We start from the raw sequence: 18120 nt of genomic DNA on the forward strand, positions 1-18120 counted from the left end.
GCTATGTGCATTAAGCTATTATTTGAAATGTCATGATTAAACCATGGCTTAACGTAATTCATGTCTTTAGGTGTCTATTCTTTTCGGCAACCCTAACGTTCAGAGAGGAACCATAGGTTAAGCAGGTCCGACCCTACTCCCAGTCATTCATTCATTAACAAATGGGTGGCCAACCAATAAAATAAAACAGTAATAAAACTAAAAACTTTTCCCGAGATTAGCCCAGGTGCAGCTGTGTGTGTCTGGGCGAGGAATTAACACCGTGAACACAGGTAGAATACGACACCCCAGGCTTTAATATCCTGTTGGATTACAGTAAATTATTGTCACTATAAAGATATCGAAACAGCGACGCCATAAAGCGGTGTTTCTCAACCTCCGCAACTTTAATTCTGGGGGTTGAAGGCCACACATCTTAAAGTTGTTAAGGTTGAGAAACACTGCCGTAAAGAATAGTGGTAGAGCCAACCGAGCTTCTCTATGTATCCTCGGTACAGGAAGTTTCGCCATCCATTTAATCTACGGAAGGAAGGAGATAATGTGTCACTCGCCAGAGTGTGAGTACTTAGTTCATCGGCCGTTGCCTTTAGTTCCCACTTCTCTTCTGTTCCTCCCGGTATCCCTTATGAGCGCCGACGATGCGGTCGTTGGTGGGGTTCTTGCTGGTCCTGGGAGCGGCCACGTCGGGCCTTTATTTGCTATCTGCTCGGCTACCTGGAGGACCGCGCGCGGGAAGCGGGTGAGTTGGCTCTCCCCTCTTTATTTCGGGGTTGTTGTGGCTGGATGGAGCAGCTGCTGCGAATTGGCCGCCTCTTCGGGTTCGGATGCCGGGCACACACGTCCCGAACTGCACGGAAGAGAGCAAGCGGGTCTTGCTTTAGCGGCAGCCGGCGGTTGATTTCTGCGAGGTCTCTCGGCTCACGATGAATCTCAGTCTCCTGTTTCAAAAGCCGAGAGTCTGGATTTTTGCTGACAGTGTCTAACGACAGTGTGAGCCAACTGGAAAATACATCGTCACCGAAATGTTCGCAGGCGTGGTCTCAGACATGTGCAGCTACTGCTGCCGAGGACTCCGAAGTTGTTATGAAACTTAATCGCAATAGCGCCTTTATCTGCAATGATTTGAGGGCCCTGTCGAGTATCTGTACCTGACTTTCGAGTGCGTTGAAAGACACTGTTGTTTGTAGAAAGGTGATAGAATGATTGCAGCACGAAATATGCTTCTGCCTTGTGTTTGTAGGCAACAGACTTTCTCTAAGCTGATTCTAAAATGCTTTTGCCACAGTCTGTTCAACTTTAAGATATCTTCGTTTGATTTATCCAGCAAGGATGGCACCTAGTATTACAATTTAAGAGACGTCATGTAAGTATTTCACTGCTAATGAATCACATTTTCTGTAGAAAAGGTTACAGATGGAAGATGATGTCATCTGGTTCCATAACATTCCATGGAAGAGTGATTGCACAGTAAGAATTAGATTTAGAAGCACACCATCTTTTCCCTGTAGATTTCTCAGTATTTATCAGTAACATTGCCTATTGTTGCTTGCTCTGCCTACTAGCAACAGCAAGCTTCCCCTATAGAAACACTGGATAAAAACAGCACATCTAACTACCAGCCAACATCTTTCCTAAATAATTTAAAAGGAATAGGTAAAGTCCAGCAGAGCAATAAATATAGTGAAAATGAAATAATCTTGGTGGTTTATTCACTTTCTGAGAAAATCAGTTATGTTTCCCCATTTCTCTAGGTTTTATGTACTTTAGTTTAAATCATTATCAAACTACCAGTGACCACAAAGTCAAAGTTAAGTACTCCAAGGATTAGAATTCATCACAGTTCTGTACTAAGTTCCCAAATCAGCAAATAGTAGTAATTAAGATTGTAATTTTGAAATTGTGGAAATTTATAGAATAGAACAGAACAGAACAGAACACTTTATTGGCCAAGTACAATTGGACATACAAGGAATTTGACTTCGGTGGAAGAGCTCTCAATATATTTACATAACATCAAAAATAATAGTAAAGTAATAATGTTATTTACTAAAACTATACAATCAAGAAAAAGAAAAATTGAAGGAAATAATACTACAGCTATTAACTAACACACTCTCATATTTAAAGGGAGAATTAAGGGCCAGTATACTGCATCTGTTGTCTAACATACGTTCACATTTAACAGCATTACTGGTCACATCTTAGCAGTCATGTCTTACCAGATTTATTTCAACTAAGATTGTTGAGAACCAATGTGAATCTCTTATTTTCCATTTTAAATCTGCAATTGAAATTCAGAGTATTGTGAAAAAACAACCTATGCTGTTGCTATCCTATTATGTTAAAAGCTCAGTGGAATAAAATGTAATTATAATTTACTGCATTTGATTGATGTCATCTTGCATATAGCACTATGTATTTTAATTTATGATGTTTTAACTTAATAGCATATTTGCTTGATATTGCACATTCACCTGCTACCCTAATGGCTCTGTGTTTAGCCACAGCATAAAGACATTTTCCTGTTTTGTATTTAACTACCTAGATTAAAAAAAAAGTTGGTACAGCCCTTTATCAAAAGCTCAGGTAAACTTAGTGGATGTGAGATAAGAAAATCTGTTTTTTTAATGGATTTCTAGCTTGTTTAAAAAAAAGAATGGACAGTTTTATGAATGGAGGAAAATGAGAAGTGGAGTTCTGTGTTGGAAGGGACCAGTACTTTTTAACTTATTTATAAATAATCCTGACCCAGGAGTAAGCAGTGAGCTTGTCAAGATGGCAAATGTTTCTAAGATAACTCAAGAAGATAAAAATAAAAAAATGAAGAGCTCCAGAAGAATCTCTTTAGACTGACTGAATAGTCCACTAAATTGCAAATGCAGTTTGATTTAAGTAAGTGTACACTGGACTCACTGGGACAAAACATACTAACTTCACCCATACACTGATGGGGATTGAGCTATATGTAACTAACCTGGTAAAAGATACTGAGCTCATAGTGGATAGCACAATTAAGATGTTGACTTGGTGGGCAGAAGCTATGAGAAAGGCAAATTCCATGCTATGGATCATTAGAAAGGGACTGAAAATAAAACTGCCAAGATTGTTACATCCTTGTACAATTTATGATATATCTCAAATATTGTACATAGTTCTGATTGCCACTCTTAAAAAAAAATTAAAAGAGCTGGAAGAAATGCAGAAGAATGCAAACAAATGTATTTATTAAATTTATATGCCACCCGGCTCCCAGTGACTCTGGGCAGTTTAATGCTGTTTTGTTTTTTAACTTTTTGTAAACAAAAAAGAGCAAAGATGGCAAAGATAACTAACCTAGATAGGAACAAAGAAAAAGAAGAAAAGGGAGCTTCAATCACACTTGCCAAAGGCCTGGGCAAAGAGCCATGTTTTCAGGGCCCTTTGAAACACCAGTAGGGTGGGGCTATTCGAATCTCAGGAGGAACCTCATTCCAGAGAGCAGGCAGTGGTACACAGAAGGCATGTTTCGGGGGTCCTGATAGATGGTATTGTTTCATTGAAGAATCCCAATACAAAGGATCAGGGGGTTGAGCCACTTCCCTAGAGAAAATACTAGAATATTTGGGATTGTTGAACTGGAGAAGTTTTTTTTTTCCCTTAAAATACTAGGGGTCATTGATTAAACTGATTGGATGGATATTTAAAATAGACCAAAGGGAGAAATTCTTCACACAACATATAATTCACCTGTAGAATTCATTAGCACAAGACATGTGTTGGCTATTAACTTGGATGTTTTCAACTGGGTTCTAGATAAATTGATGGAGAACTGTTCTATCAAAAGCTGTTAGTCATAAAGATGTTATGTCCAGGTTGGGGGCAACATGCCTACATATACTAGTGGAAGGGGAACAGTAGTGTGAGTGAACTATCTCCTGCTTCCAAGCACACCAGAAGGCATCTAATTGGCCACTGTAAGAAATAAAATGTTGGGCTAAGATGGACCTTGTTCTGATCCAGTAGAGCTGTTAGGAGTATTAGGGGTTTTTGAAATGAAAAAAATAATATATGGCATGACTTACTGGCCATAATTAAAGGAAGAGCACATTGTTTAATGACACAATTGAGACTTTTGTTGCATGGACCTGACAAATATATAGAGCTTTTTTTTTTTTACATTTAAATTGTAATAAGGGTGTCAAATAAGTTGTTTAGATTGGCTTGGAGACAAAGTTTTTTTTAGTGAAGGATGCAGGGAGAGAGAAGAAAAAAAGATAGTTATGAAAGACAATTGGAAATTCTGGTCTTTATTGCCAGCATTAATAGGGTAACCTCAACCAGAATTTTGGTCAATTTTCAAGTTTATAAAGTTTAACATTACCTATTGCTTGATTTTCTACTAGCTTGAGCAAATGTATTTCAGTGATTGTATACTTCCAAAGTCTTTACAGCTGCTTGTTTCCATCATAAAATCCACCTATCTTTTCATATTCCTCCTTTTCTAGTCCTGCAAATACTTTTGTTATTACATATTCATTTGTCTTGTCTGAACTAAAATAGCACAAAAATGTTAATATTTTATTTCTAAAAGAATAATTAAACAAGATGACTTTTGATTTGGTGTTTCTGTTTAACCTCATTAAAAAAAACAACTGCTGTAAGCATGTTAAGCAGCAGGAAAACAAAGTGTTATTACAACATTGGTAAGGTTGAATTGGTCCATAGTCCAGGAAATAAAGCCAGACTGCTCACTTGAGGGAATGATATTAAAGGCAAAACTGAAATACTTTGGCCACATAATGAGAAGACAGGACACCCTGGAAAAGATGCTGATGCTAGGGAGAGTGGAGGGCAAAAGGAAGAGGGGCCGACCAAGGGCAAGGTGGATGGATGATATTCTAGAGGTGACAGACTCGTCCCTGGGGGAGCTGGGAGTGTTGACGACCGACAGGAAGCTCTGGCGTGGGCTGGTCCATGAAGTCATGAAGAGTCAGAAGCAACTGAACGAATAAACAAGGTTGAATTGATTTATTTTCTTATGAGAGCTCCATGTTGCAATAAACCTGTTAATCTTTAAGGCTAATCTCATTATCCTGTGATCCTCCTTTGAATGGAAACATATTTTGCAACTTAACTGATTATGTTCTTTCTTTATCAGGTCGTTAAAATTCCCTTCAGATCTAGAGGACCTACAAGAGCTTGCAGAGTTCCTACAGTACTACAATAAAGAGCACCATGCATATGTGATTCTGCTGTTCTGCAGTGCTTACTTGTACAAACAAAGCTTTGCCATACCTGGCTCTAGCTTTCTGGTATGTATATATGCCACAAAGCTCATAGACTGGCTTTGCAGCATGTCGCTAAAGAATTATCCCTGTACTTGCATTGTTAGATATACCATTCCATACACTTATATATTCTTGTCACTGGTTTTATAGAACCCTTTCTAAGGGACATTATGACCCCATATAGAAATCCTTAGTGCTCTAGAGATGTGAATATTTTTGACTATATATCCTTGAGGATATAAGATAGTATGTTGATGTGTGGGAGAGTGTTGCCCTGGGGCACCATGAGTTTTTATTGAGTTTTTATTGTGATTTGGGTGTGTGTGTGCATGCTGCTTTTATTGCCTTGTGATTGTGGTTACAATATGGGCAGCTGTATAACTCTTATAAATAAGTTTTCCATCTTGCTGAAATGTCAGTATTAATGAAAATAATAATAATAATACTGCTCTTTTTTATATATAGCTCAGTGCTGCAAACATATATAATACTCCTGTCTCCTATTTTTCCCACAACAACTCTGTGAGTTGGGTTGGGCTGAGAGAGAGTGTATATTTTTCAGTATATATTTTATAAGTGTCTCTTTTAAGCAGTCAGGAACATACTCCACACTCAAGGAAGTACTGATCACCTCCCTGTCAGAAGGTGGTAAGGGTTGAAAAAAGTAGGTGCTAGTGATAATCATTCCATCCTGGACTAAGCATACATAACAGAGGCAAAGAAGCTGCATGAAACAGAAGAAAATGCACTTGTGGGTTTGTTGATTAGAAAAAAAATAAATAGAAAAAAGTGAGCATTTTTTGTAATTATACAGTAAGAGATAATTTTGTAATCATACTTATATTTGCTGCAAAGGAAATTGGAAGCTCTTTCTGTTTCTTATCTTTTCTTTCTGCACTTTTGTCCTTTGTCTTTTCTTCCTCTTTTTCTTTTTTGTTTTCTTTATTCTGTATTAGTTTGTGTTAGTTTTTATGTTCTCTTTAAAACTTTTAATAAAATTTATAAAAAAAACAACAGAGGCAGAGAAACAAGCCCTCTTTTTAGCATCCATTGCCACAGAGTAGGATTTCAGATGAATCACAAAAATAATTCATCCTCATTATTCCTCCTCTTCATCACTATGGCTTCAATCCAAAATACATTGTATTGGCCTCTGTCTTGGAGTAGAATTGGTTTATAGTTGTTTGTTATAATTCTGGATTTATCATTTATCGTAATTTATTATTTAAGTTTCCATTTATCATTTTAACCTAATGTAACCCATCCAGAGTCTTTTGAGTTAGCTGGGATAGATGGATGAGTAGAAAAGTTCTTCGTGGACAGTTGCATAATTGGACATTCGGGTTCATAATGCTGTGCATTATAGTGACTGGAGAGCAGCAAACATGTGTTTTATACCCTGTTTATGGATTTTGCAGAGACATCGCTGACCACTGTCATTAATACAATGATGAACTAAATGGACCACTGAATTAACCAGGCAGGGCTGTTCTTATATTCTTATGGTTCATAAAGTCCTTAATGGATCACTATCTAGTTTTGCTCTAACAGAACATCCTTGCTGGAGCTCTCTTTGGACCATGGATGGGATTTCTGTTATGTTCTGCTTTGACTTCTGTGGGTGCTACATGTTGCTATGGACTGTCCAATATTTTTGGGAAAAACTTTATTATGTACTATTTTCCTGACAAAGTCACCATGCTTCAGAGGAAGGTAAGAAAATGCTAATTACAATTAAATTTTAATCAATATAAAACATGGTTAAGACTGAGTAACAGATAAGAATCATAGCTCAGTTGTATATATGCTGCACCTAGAATGTCCCAGACTCAACTCCTGGCACTGCAAGGAAAGAATCCTATTTGAAAGCTTGAAGACCTGCTGCTAGTCAGTATACTAAATACCAAGCTAGATGGCCCAGTGAGCTAGCTTGGCAGAATGCAGCTTGCCATGCTTCTGTGGCCAAAATCCTGGCTAACAAAAATTTACTGCTAGTGATTTAACATGCATTGACTGAAATTTTAAAAATATTCCTTCATGAGTGAGTTACATTGTTTTGTAAGATTTTAATAATCCAAATTAGAAAGAGATTAGTAATCTAGATTAGAAGGTAAAGAAATGATTCAGAGGATATGGGGACACAAACATGGCCCCTGTAGGCGCCTCTTTAGATCAAACTTCTTTCCTAAGATTGTGCAATTATCTACATAAGCCAGGAAAAGATGGATTTTAACTGCGTTAAGGATTGTGCAGTAAAATTGCTGTGCAGACCTATAGTAAATGCTTTTTGCTAGTATGGGCCTATTCCTAACCAGCAGGTACATGGTAACTATACCCTTCCACAAGCAAGCTATTTCTTTATACTGTTTATGCCAGTGGAGAATGTCTATCTAGTCTTAGATCCTAACTAGTTGTCCACATTCAAAAGGTCTCCTTCCAGTCATAGATGGGTCCAAGATACAGAAAAAGAACTGCCTTTAAAAGGCAGAAGGCAGTTATCAGGCATTCTTCCTCCCTTCACTGTCTTTCTTCAAGCTCCTCAGATTCCAAAGGGGAAGGGAGAATTAGCAGAAATACAGTATCATTCTCACACCCCCAATCTGTTGTGGATGTGTTTCTTAAAACAACACAGGAGCTGATAATCAGTTGCCTGATTGAATATAATCTAGAACATGTTGGTATTACTGTACAACCTCTGGGAGAAAAAAGCAAGCGGGGAAGAAAGCAGTATGATTGTGTCTGATTTTTATCTTTTTTGGTGGGGGTTCCTTTGACAGGTAGAAGAAAATAGACATTCCTTGTTCTTCTTTTTGTTATTTCTGAGGCTGTTCCCCATGACTCCAAATTGGTTTCTGAATCTTGCATCTCCAGTCTTGAACATCCATGTAACTCAGTTCTTCTTCTCTGTTCTCATAGGTAAGAACAAAAGAAGCACATTTACATCCATATTGTTTAGCATATTATTTTGTCTTCCTTCACTTTTGCATGATAATAGATACATGCTAGCTTTTTCTTCCTATTATTCATATTCAATGGATTATTTTTTTGGCTACACAGTAGATTGCAGCCTGATAACTGAAAGGTTGTGAGGGTTGTTTTCCAAGGACTGGACACAGCACAGAGCAGAAGATAATGGTACAGAACACTTAATTGTAGCATACACCTTTCCTAACAATAGGCTATTGCCCTGGGTTAACTCTACCCTCCTAGGCTTTGCAAGTTGATGTAGCCATGAAAATAAGTCTTTGATGGTTAGTACTTCTTAACGAATAAAAGTCTTAAAGTTTGTAAAGTGGCATACAACCTTTGCCTCCCTCTAAAAGTTCTTGCACTTGTTGGGATTAGGTGCTGTCTCAGCATGGTGGTTCCTCTTCTGGTTGCTACCAAGCTTCAGGCAGGAATCACACCACAATGGGCTGCTTACTGTAGCTTGTGGTCCTGGCAGTTGACTGATAGGCCTTCTTGCTTGCCTGTAATAGCTGTACATTCCCAGATGTCGCTTCCTGCTTCCTCATCTGCTTGCTGTCATCCTTCTTTCTCCTACTCAACCACAGTTTTGTAAGCTAAGGACCTGAGTGGGGTGAGGCTGCCTATGGACATCAGGACGTTCCTAAAAGCACCAGGGTGTGGCTCAATTAGCCAGAGAACTGGAATGCCGGCATGGATGCTCATGAGTAAATGGTGTGAGTGGAGGGGATAAATGAATGAATGAGAATGAATCTTCTCTCAAGTTCTGGAGCTGTAAACTTTTACTGCCCTTTGAGAAAAAGTATGAGCTGAGCTGATTCATGGGGAAGTGGGGGTGGGAAGCATTTCTGCCTGGCTGTAGCTGCTTTTCCCAAATACAGACAGCAACCCCTATAGAACACCCTTCCCACTGAAGTTTGGCAGGCCCCCACCCTCCCAGCCTTCCAAAAAGCACTTAAGGTCTGGCTTTTCCTCCAAGTGCTAGGTTAGGTTGAGGTGGATGAGAGGATTTAACGATAGGCTGATGTGGAAGCTTAACTTTTGTGCCAGGTTTTTAATGTTGATGGTTTTAATAGATACATGTATTATGTTGTTTTAATTGTTGGTTGGGAGCCGCCTAGAGTTCGATATAAGGTGGGCGGCTATATAAATGTTATAGACAAACACCCCAGCTTCATTCCCTCACAGGCATGTCCAATGAATGCACTTTGGATTTTTTTTATATGTAAGTGTCTATTAAGCTTCAGAAAAGTAAATATATAAGTAATTTACAAATCACATAGCAAGAACTTCCTTATTTTTTCTATGGTCCTCTTATATTTTGTCAGAAAGTGCTAACAGGAAAAAAAAAGATTGTTTTTGTTGAATATATTGCTTCTTATTGTGAAAATTGAAAAGTATCTCCAAGTTAATGCCATAACTTCAACAATTCTCCTTAAGGTGATCAGTTGTGATGGAATGTGTTCCTGAAGGAGGGGGTGATGTGCTGGATTCTGGCGCTGCTGCTGGTTCCCAGGGAGAAAACACATTCCAGACTGATAAGAGACTTTGCAGCCCAGGCTCTGCTGATGGGAAGGTTAAGAGGTTCAAGATAGCTCCGCCCTAGAGCTCTTCTTTGGGTTATTTTCCCTTAGGTTAGTGATTAGCCTTAGTCTGGCAAGATTCTGTCTATAAGGTGAGAACAATAAAGAACTAGAGTTGAATTACCAGCTCAGCGTGGTTCCTAGCCTGGTTTCCTGACATCAGTAAAGAAAAACTTTATCAGGAGCATTTCTTATAACGTAATTAAGATGTTAAACCAAGTTCTTGGAGAAAAATGACAAATAATTACGCAGGTAAGCAGAACATTTGTTTGTTCATGTATAGAGAAATTAAAATTACATCAAACTTGCAGATACTTTATTTTCTCCACTGACATTTGTAAATTTCTTTTATGGTCTTTCTACTTCTTGTATGCTCAGCTTTGTCCCCCTCCATTTGCATATTCAGGCTTTTTTTCTGTTTGCAGGCTAGAGCTTATCCAGTTTGTGAGATGTACACATTTTTCTAATCTTAGAATTCTGATTCTCTTACAGGACTGACTCCCTATAATTTCATCTGTGTCCAGACAGGCTCAGTACTTTCACAGATATCTTCCCTAGATAACGTTTTCTCCTGGAGTAATTTATTCAAAATGTTGGCTATAGCCATGATGGCATTAATTCCTGGGACTCTTATTAAGAAATACAGTCAGGAACATCTCAATTTAGACAAAAGTAAACAGAAAATTCACTTGCTGAACGGAAGAAAATACAACTGAATAGGCTACCCATAAATAGATGTCAGATACTGTGGAATTCTATTTAAGGGGGAATTGAAAAAAAAAAAAAGATTTTGAACCAGCAGTTCTGTTATCACTGAACTTTGGACTCCTTACCTTTGCCTTAGGTATCATCTTTTGGTAGTGTATAAAGATGAGTCTTTTAAAAATACTGTTTTAAAAAAAGAGCCGAGCCTGGTATGTCCCATTTTATAAAGTTATTTGTGATCCAGTTTATCCAGAAGCGAGAATTTGGGGGACTAAATGGACTTGCATCATCTGATTTGGGGTATTAGAGGCTATTAATCTTAATCTTAAATCCTAGCATCACTGAGGAAGTAAGCCTGAAATCGCTTGCTAGATGAACAGCAGGTTCAAGTGGTTCCACATGAAGCAGTTGAAATACAGTATTTGGGCTAAATATTGAATAATGGCAGTGATAAATGTATTGTGTTTCCTCCCAATGTGAGGAATGTAGTTAAGTTCTGTATTATTTCCTTTTCACCTGTTGGGACATGACAAAGAAGAAAAATGGTACAGAGGGAGCTGCAGACATGCAGGAATGGCTTACCTCCCATCTTAATATTAAAATGTTTAAGAAGTATCTTCTTTATGATTTCCAGTATAAAGTAACATGAAGTGACTGTGGGAAATCTAGAAGACTTCAGGTTAAGTACCTGTTGAAATATTATACTTTTCTTTGTAGCAATATGCCCCATGGATAATTGCATTCTTCGGTTTTCAAAGCAAAATCTTTACCCTTACAAAATTATGTCCCCTGTTATGGGGAGATGGGCGGTGACAGAAATTTGAAAAATAAATAATTAAATAAAATGTTGTATAAGCAGAAAAGAACATACTTTGAATGTAATAATTGCTAGTTTGTTTGTTTATTCCAGTGCTTCAGAGTTGGGAAAATCTTACGAATGTGGCCATTGTTCTTAATCCAAATGTTAGTTAACAGCTACTGTTTTTCCATTTTTCCCCTGAATTTCCTATTTGAAATGGTCTTGCTTAATAATGAACTTGTCTTGGGTCAGAATACAGCTTCAGAATGCAGGAAAGAGCCTTGTTTGGTCCTTTCTGTACTACAAAAAAGAATTGCATAGAAGACTGGATGTTAATGAAAAAGACAAGCCCTTTTTTGCCTGATGTCTGCAGTGACTTAAGCTTGCCATTCTAGAAATGAAAGCAAGCAGAAATTTCTGTATCAGTTATTGGATTTTCTGTGAAAATTCCTCTAGTTTATTTGAGGTGGGTCTCTGCTATCCTCTAGCCAAATGTCAGTGCTGTATTAAATATGTCAGTCTTCATTGCAAACTTCTCAGGATGGTAGCTTGATTATTTTTTGTCCATGCTCTGTGCCAAGAACACAGTAATAAAAGCTGATCTGACAAATACCCTGTGGCAAGTTGTAACTGAGGAGAGAACAGTGTCTGATTTGTATTAGTCTGAGTAGCAGTTCTGTCTTAAGCACCCTATTTTTTCTTTTTTAAGAACACTTCTTGCCAGGTAAAAGGTAGTGAAAACTGTTCATGTAGCCTGCTTATTTTCATAGACATTACGTATTTATCAGATAAATGGTAGTGAAAACAGTGGATAGTATAGTTTGATGAAATGACTTCATGTAATGCTATATGAGACAGTGTATATATGCTGATGTTTCATTATAACCAGACCTTCATCAGCTCCCACCTTTCAACTGTGCACACCAAATAATTTAGAAAAAACACTGCTTGGACTTCATTTTCAGGTCCTTATCTTTTCCTTCAGCAAGAAACAGCAGGCTGGCATTCAGAAGGCTTAATTTAGCTTCATCTATATTATGCTGTAAGGCTGACATTTTGATACTCTCAATGTGTCCTCAGGAGACAGCAGTAGTAGGCTGATGTTGTAATAAATACTATTCACAGGAGGGGATATAGAGAGGGACAAGAATTATATTCACATCCATGTTGTCCTTTAGTAGCAACAGGTACACTTAACTGAGGTGAAAGTTTAAAATGTCAAAGCCTGCATTTATATGGCCCTTACTATATAGAATATGCTGTCATACATTCCCCCTGCCTCCCGAAGGTCACCAAACCACCTCCTTACAGCTTGAAAACTTGAGCTGTATTGTAAAGAGAAAAGGATCATTTTGAGTATGCACAGGTATACTTTTTGTCATACGTTTACATTCAAAATTGAAGCTGCAAACGTACTTGACATACGAGCCTGTAAACAAATGATGAGGTACACTGGCTTTTATTCCATGCATCTATTTGATAGTCAGTCAGATTTGTTCCCAATTCTTATACACTGTTCAATACAAAAAGAAATCAAGTTTGCCTCAAAGTAGGGAAAAAAGACAGTACAGAAGATAAAATTATAATTTTGTATGACATATAAATGTAATAATTTCCACTAACCATTAGCCAACATGCTGATTGTACCATATTGGACCCAGCAAGTAAGAATACAGTATACGAGTCATGAAAATATGCCAAAGAAGCCTTTTCAATCAAAAGCTATCTCTGGTTTGCATTGCTTATTCTTATGCTGTGCCACTGTCAACCCCTTAATCAGGTAGTTACAATATTGTAATGCCCTTGCACAGAACAGTCATAACACAGCAAGAAAACTCACACTAATTCACACATGGCAATACTGTGTCATAAACTGAATGAAATGATTTGATTTATGGCTTTTGGTTTGAAACATTTAAGAACTAAATCTAGATTCTGCTATTCTTTTGTAGTCTGTAAGATTCTATCAAAGAATACAAAAACAGTACTATTTCCCTTTCCTATTACAAGACTGCACCATTTCTTGTGCTAGCTGGCTCTATGAATGAAAACTCTATAATGTGAGAAACAACATGGTGGCTCCCTTTCCTTCCAGTAAACACAACACTTGCTTCCTAGGAAAGAGGAGAGCTAATATTCTGTTTCTTAGTATCAGTTCCCATAGTTCTGATCTCTTAATATTTAGTGCTGTGGAGCACTGTTCCAGAAACAAAAATAGTACTTTTTGTTTTGGACCTACAGAATAGAGCAGGCTTTTCAAAATGCCCAAAGTCACCTGAGATTGTTTCCACATTAAAAAATGTTTAATCCTCACATTTAAGAGAAAGCCTTTAAAAAATGTAACCAGCATATTCTAGAACATCAACTATTTATATATATTGGATCAATATTTAAAGTAGAATTTGTCAACATCCAAAGTTTAAAATTAGTAATTCTATCCTTGAAGCAGAACATGTACAGCACTGTTGTAATAACACAACAAGAAGCGTCTCTGCTTACAGCCAGGCTACATTGTTGTTGAAAATAACTATTGCATGATGTGCTATCTTTCTTCCTTAGTATCTCAAAACATTCACAGATGGTATATGTACCAAACTTTATAGTAAAAGGAGAACTTATTGTATTGACTGTATTCCCACAGTGATCATAACCTGTAGCCCAGCTGTCAGTTTAACTAGTACCAGCCATAACACTGCTTAATTTGGATCCCTCTCCAATTGTGAGATTATATTTGTTAAAACGTTTTTAATTTGCAAAAAACAAATTTGTGCTTTTGGGGAATGCCCTGAAGTTAGAACTGATAAATAGTAAAATTGAACTGGGAAAGATAGGGTGATTACACTTGTTATGGTTAAAATTTCAGTTTCAAAACTTCTTTTTCTACTTGTTTCTAGCTGAACGAACTGTTTTCAGTATAATTTGGTAAAAAATGTATCTAGAAGAATCCTTTCATTGTATTCAATAACTGAAATTGTGAATTATCTAGTCATTTGGAATGTTTGAAAATTGATTAGTAACAAATATTTGACACACCAAAAACAAGCTGCTAGGTATTACACCACATTCTTAGGACCCCCCAATTCATTCTGCTTCTTAACCAGTGCTCCTAATAAGTAGAGCTCTTTGGGTATGGGCAAGTTAAAACACTTATTTTCTTCAGTGTAATCAGAAACACAGGATATACATTAGCAGGAGAGTATAAGACCTTAAAAACCCTACTGGATACTCAACCTAATTATTTCTTGAATCATAAAATTGTCTCATGAAGAATTACATTGTGCAGCATGTCATCTGCAGATGCAGGGTAAGTGCAAATACCAAAAAGAAACAACCAATGTCTACCAGACACAACAAAGATAATTAAATGAGACACATTCTCCACTAATGTAGAGACTTCTTCTGGGGAGAAACTACTTTATTGGTAAAACACATGCTTTGCATGCATAAGATTTCAGGCTCAATACCTGCAATTAAAGGATCACAGAAAAACCTTTACCCAAGACCCCAGATAATTTTTGCCTGCCAAGTTGATAGTTCTACACTACTGTATTCCTTGTCTAAGGTAGCAAGGCATTAGTATGGAACTCCTCAGAGAAGAAATAGTTGGGTAAAGTTAGCATTGAGAGAACAATCCCAAGTGCTTCATATCGGGAAAAAACAGCATGCCGCATTTTGTCAATCCTGACACATTCTCTCATTTTGCTATTTTTTAAAAAAGGAACTTTTCCAAAAACATAGCTATCCATGGGCTGTTAAACTCCAACCTGAAGCCATAGGGTGGATGTGTCTTTATTGCTAACGCTACTTGCAAAGCAGATACTTGTTTTATTTGGAGATTATCCTCATAATGCAGACACACAAAGTGCTACTGTGTTAATAAAAGAGTAGTTTTCCAGAGTGTTTAGGAAAGATTGAATCTCAAAGGAGAAATACATGTAGGCGGCATGATAGTTCCTGCCAGTTTTAAAAATGCCAAGATCAAGCACCAAATGTGTCTGAATTAGGAATCTGCTGTGAAGTTGGTAGATGCAGCAGTCTTCCTCCAGTTTGGCCCATATATAATTGGAATGGCATTTATGGGGGGAGTGGTATCAACAGCATATAGGTTCCCTTAAAAGAATAGTTCCTCCTCGGGAAAATAGAGAATACCAGAAACAATTTTGTTCAGAACCAGCAGAACTTGGTTCTGTCTGATATAAAGCTTGAGGAATCTCTGATTTTAGGAGGAGATGCCACTTCAACTGAACACATCTGATTTCTTTTATATGTCAATCTGATAATATCTCACAGTGTTATGGACTGCAGCAGGGAACCTAATGCATGCTGAAGCATCATATGATTTGTTTCTTACATATTTTACACTCATGGCACATGCAATTTTTACCAGACTATGCCATGTTTGTTTTCCACAGACTGCTGCAATTTAGCAAAATCAGTGTGGCCTATACAAGATTATTAAATTGCATTATACGTAGAACACTTTGGTTACTTTCCCTCCTGGGTTATAGGCCACAGCATTGCCGAAGTAGGAACGACATGTTGAAGTACAACAAGCCCTATTTATTAATCTACAGAAATTATAATAAATAATGACATAATTTATGATTCATGTAGTCCAGCTACAGAATTTTTAAAGTATGGAATAATTTAACTCATAGAATACTGTTCTTTAATATTAGTAAAGAATTTTCCTACATTTTGCCACTAGGCTATTAATTTTTAAAAAATCATATATCAAATCAAATGTAAACAAACAGCAGCACAATATCAACCCGTGCTTGCCTTTCATTCTGCAGATGGGGTGAAGGGTGCAATTGCTACTCACTATCTTAAATCCTGCTACGCTTGCAAAGAGGCTTACTTTCTCAATGTCATTCTTTAGATAACATGATGAGGGAGGGAAGCTTTGAAAGATCATGATTAACACTTTGATTCTAAAGCCAGATTTTTAGTGTTGCTTGTTTTGCTCTTCTTGAACATTTCAATTATAGGAAATACAATGAATGGTAGACCATACTGCAAAAAAGAAAAAGGAATACCAGTACAGAATCCACAATAGAATTATGACTTAGGATTCCTTCAAACCCAACATAACATTCTCACTAATCGCCATTTTTTAAAAAGTTCTGTAACTTTCCATCAAGCCTGGTAAGTGGCCAGTGCTCTCCTATCAAAACCATGTTAGTCAAAGAGTGGAAGATCAATTTTGTGGTCCAGGCTAGACTATTCCTCTAGCTTGGTCCACACAAAACTATTCCAGCTGTAGTGGAAACAGTTCTAGTTTCTTCCTTCAGGAAAGTCTTCAGGATATAGAGAATGTATCTTCCATGGCTTGTGAGGTCTTCAGCATTAATTTGATACATTTGTTTTTAACTGAAGGAACCAAAATTAAAGGCAAACTATAAAGAGAGCAAGCTAACAGAGCAAAACAGCATGTACATCCATCCATCAACCTTTCAATGCTTTATCTGCTGTCCTCACAGTAGCATACTGCTGATTAAAAATGCTGGAGAGAAGCTGTAAATGCAGCTTTAAGATGTTGTAATTAACTAACAATAAATTAAAAAATGAAAATTAGTTTCCATTTTCATATGCTGGGGAACAGCATCTCAGATACTCTTTCCCAGGAATGTGAATACTTTCTGTTGAAAAAGTTACACTGGTTACACAGATGACATTTTGCTCACAGATTATCTCATGCACTTCTTTACTGAAATCAATTAAGTTGCTGTGTTTTTAAACTGTCAGCCCTTCAGGGCCATATGGCCTAGTCTATGTCCAAGTAGCAACATCAAATCCTATCCTGTCTATATATGCTGCCTAAGATTCAAAAAGATTCTGTTTCAGATTTCTCTCTGTTTTTGTAAGCAATTATTTTGCCTATGGATACTGATCATCTTACTCAGTAAAAAGTTAAAATGCCAAAAATATGATACAATAGTTCAATTATTCAATAAAATACATCCCTGCCATTCGTGATTGAAATGCTCATTGAGAAACCAATTCAACAGAACATTTCTCCAAAGATTCAAGTTATTGCAGATCATTTAGTTGATGGGGTGGAGAAGCAACTTCTCAGAGATGGAATGAAAAGTTTTTTCTGAGTAGAATCAAAATGCCAGTTGATCAGATTAATGAAAGTAAAAGATTTATCATTACAAGGTTGCAGAGCTGCAGACTTTACTGGTTCTCACAGTCGCATCAGAACAGTCCTCTTCTGAAGATTCACCACCTGAGTCTCCAAACTCCCCAGGATTCTGTATGACAAAGCAATAGAAACAATGCAAATTATTTATTTAGATATGCAATATTTTTATTAGCAAGCAAAATGGTTCCCTTCCATGCAAGCTAAAGAATATACACAAGACTTTGGCAAATGCAATTGTACAAAGCACCAAAACCTGCAATTACCATTCTATCCCAGGAACTGTATACCACATGTCATCTTTTGTGAAAGTCAAGTTATGCAATGAATAAAATAATCCTAATAATAGCAGCAGCTATGTAGCATTCTTGTTTTTTAGCAGAATGGACATGTATTAAAAAATAAATATCTGCTTTCAAGTCCCTTTAGTAAAAAGGATAAGATGAAATGGTAAACTGCAGGATGCCTCATAATTGACTTTGTAGGTTGGGACTGCTGTGCACTGCAGATCAACCTTATCTTAAGAATCCCAGGCTCCCCACTTATGCAGAGAGTATGCCAAGAAATACTATCATAGGCTGTTATGACCCCACTGGAGGAAATCTAGAATGAGAAGGATGGGGAAGGAGTTTTTCATCCCCACCTCTCCAGTGT

At 37.2% G+C, this 18120-nt stretch overlaps 2 protein-coding genes across 3 annotated transcripts in view; one reads left to right on the forward strand and one right to left on the reverse strand.

Moving 5' to 3' along the window:
* Positions 1-465: 465 nt before the first annotated feature.
* TMEM41A (transmembrane protein 41A) lies at positions 466-11951 on the forward strand. Of its 2 annotated transcripts, none has more exons than XM_063306852.1 (5): positions 466-557; positions 5138-5291; positions 6819-6980; positions 8045-8183; positions 10310-11951. In XM_063306852.1, exons 1-5 carry the CDS (start codon positions 481-483, stop codon positions 10531-10533), a joined length of 756 nt encoding a protein of 251 aa, XP_063162922.1. In that variant the 5' UTR covers positions 466-480; the 3' UTR covers positions 10534-11951. The 2 variants fall into 2 exon arrangements, with proteins under 2 accessions (XP_063162922.1, XP_063162921.1); XM_063306851.1 differs by lacking the exon at positions 466-557 and adding an exon at positions 568-739.
* An 813-nt stretch (positions 11952-12764) lies between these two features.
* The window catches only part of MAP3K13 (mitogen-activated protein kinase kinase kinase 13), a 33483-nt gene continuing 28127 nt past the window's right edge, over positions 12765-18120 (reverse strand). The window contains exon 14 of the mRNA XM_063306850.1: positions 12765-17578. Coding sequence (XP_063162920.1) covers positions 17477-17578 — 102 coding nt within the window. The 3' untranslated portion in view covers positions 12765-17476. The remainder of the gene's footprint in view (positions 17579-18120) is intronic.

The sequence above is a fragment of the Candoia aspera genome, chromosome 6 (genome assembly GCF_035149785.1).
Source record: "Candoia aspera isolate rCanAsp1 chromosome 6, rCanAsp1.hap2, whole genome shotgun sequence".
NCBI classification, from domain to species: domain Eukaryota; kingdom Metazoa; phylum Chordata; class Lepidosauria; order Squamata; family Boidae; genus Candoia; species Candoia aspera.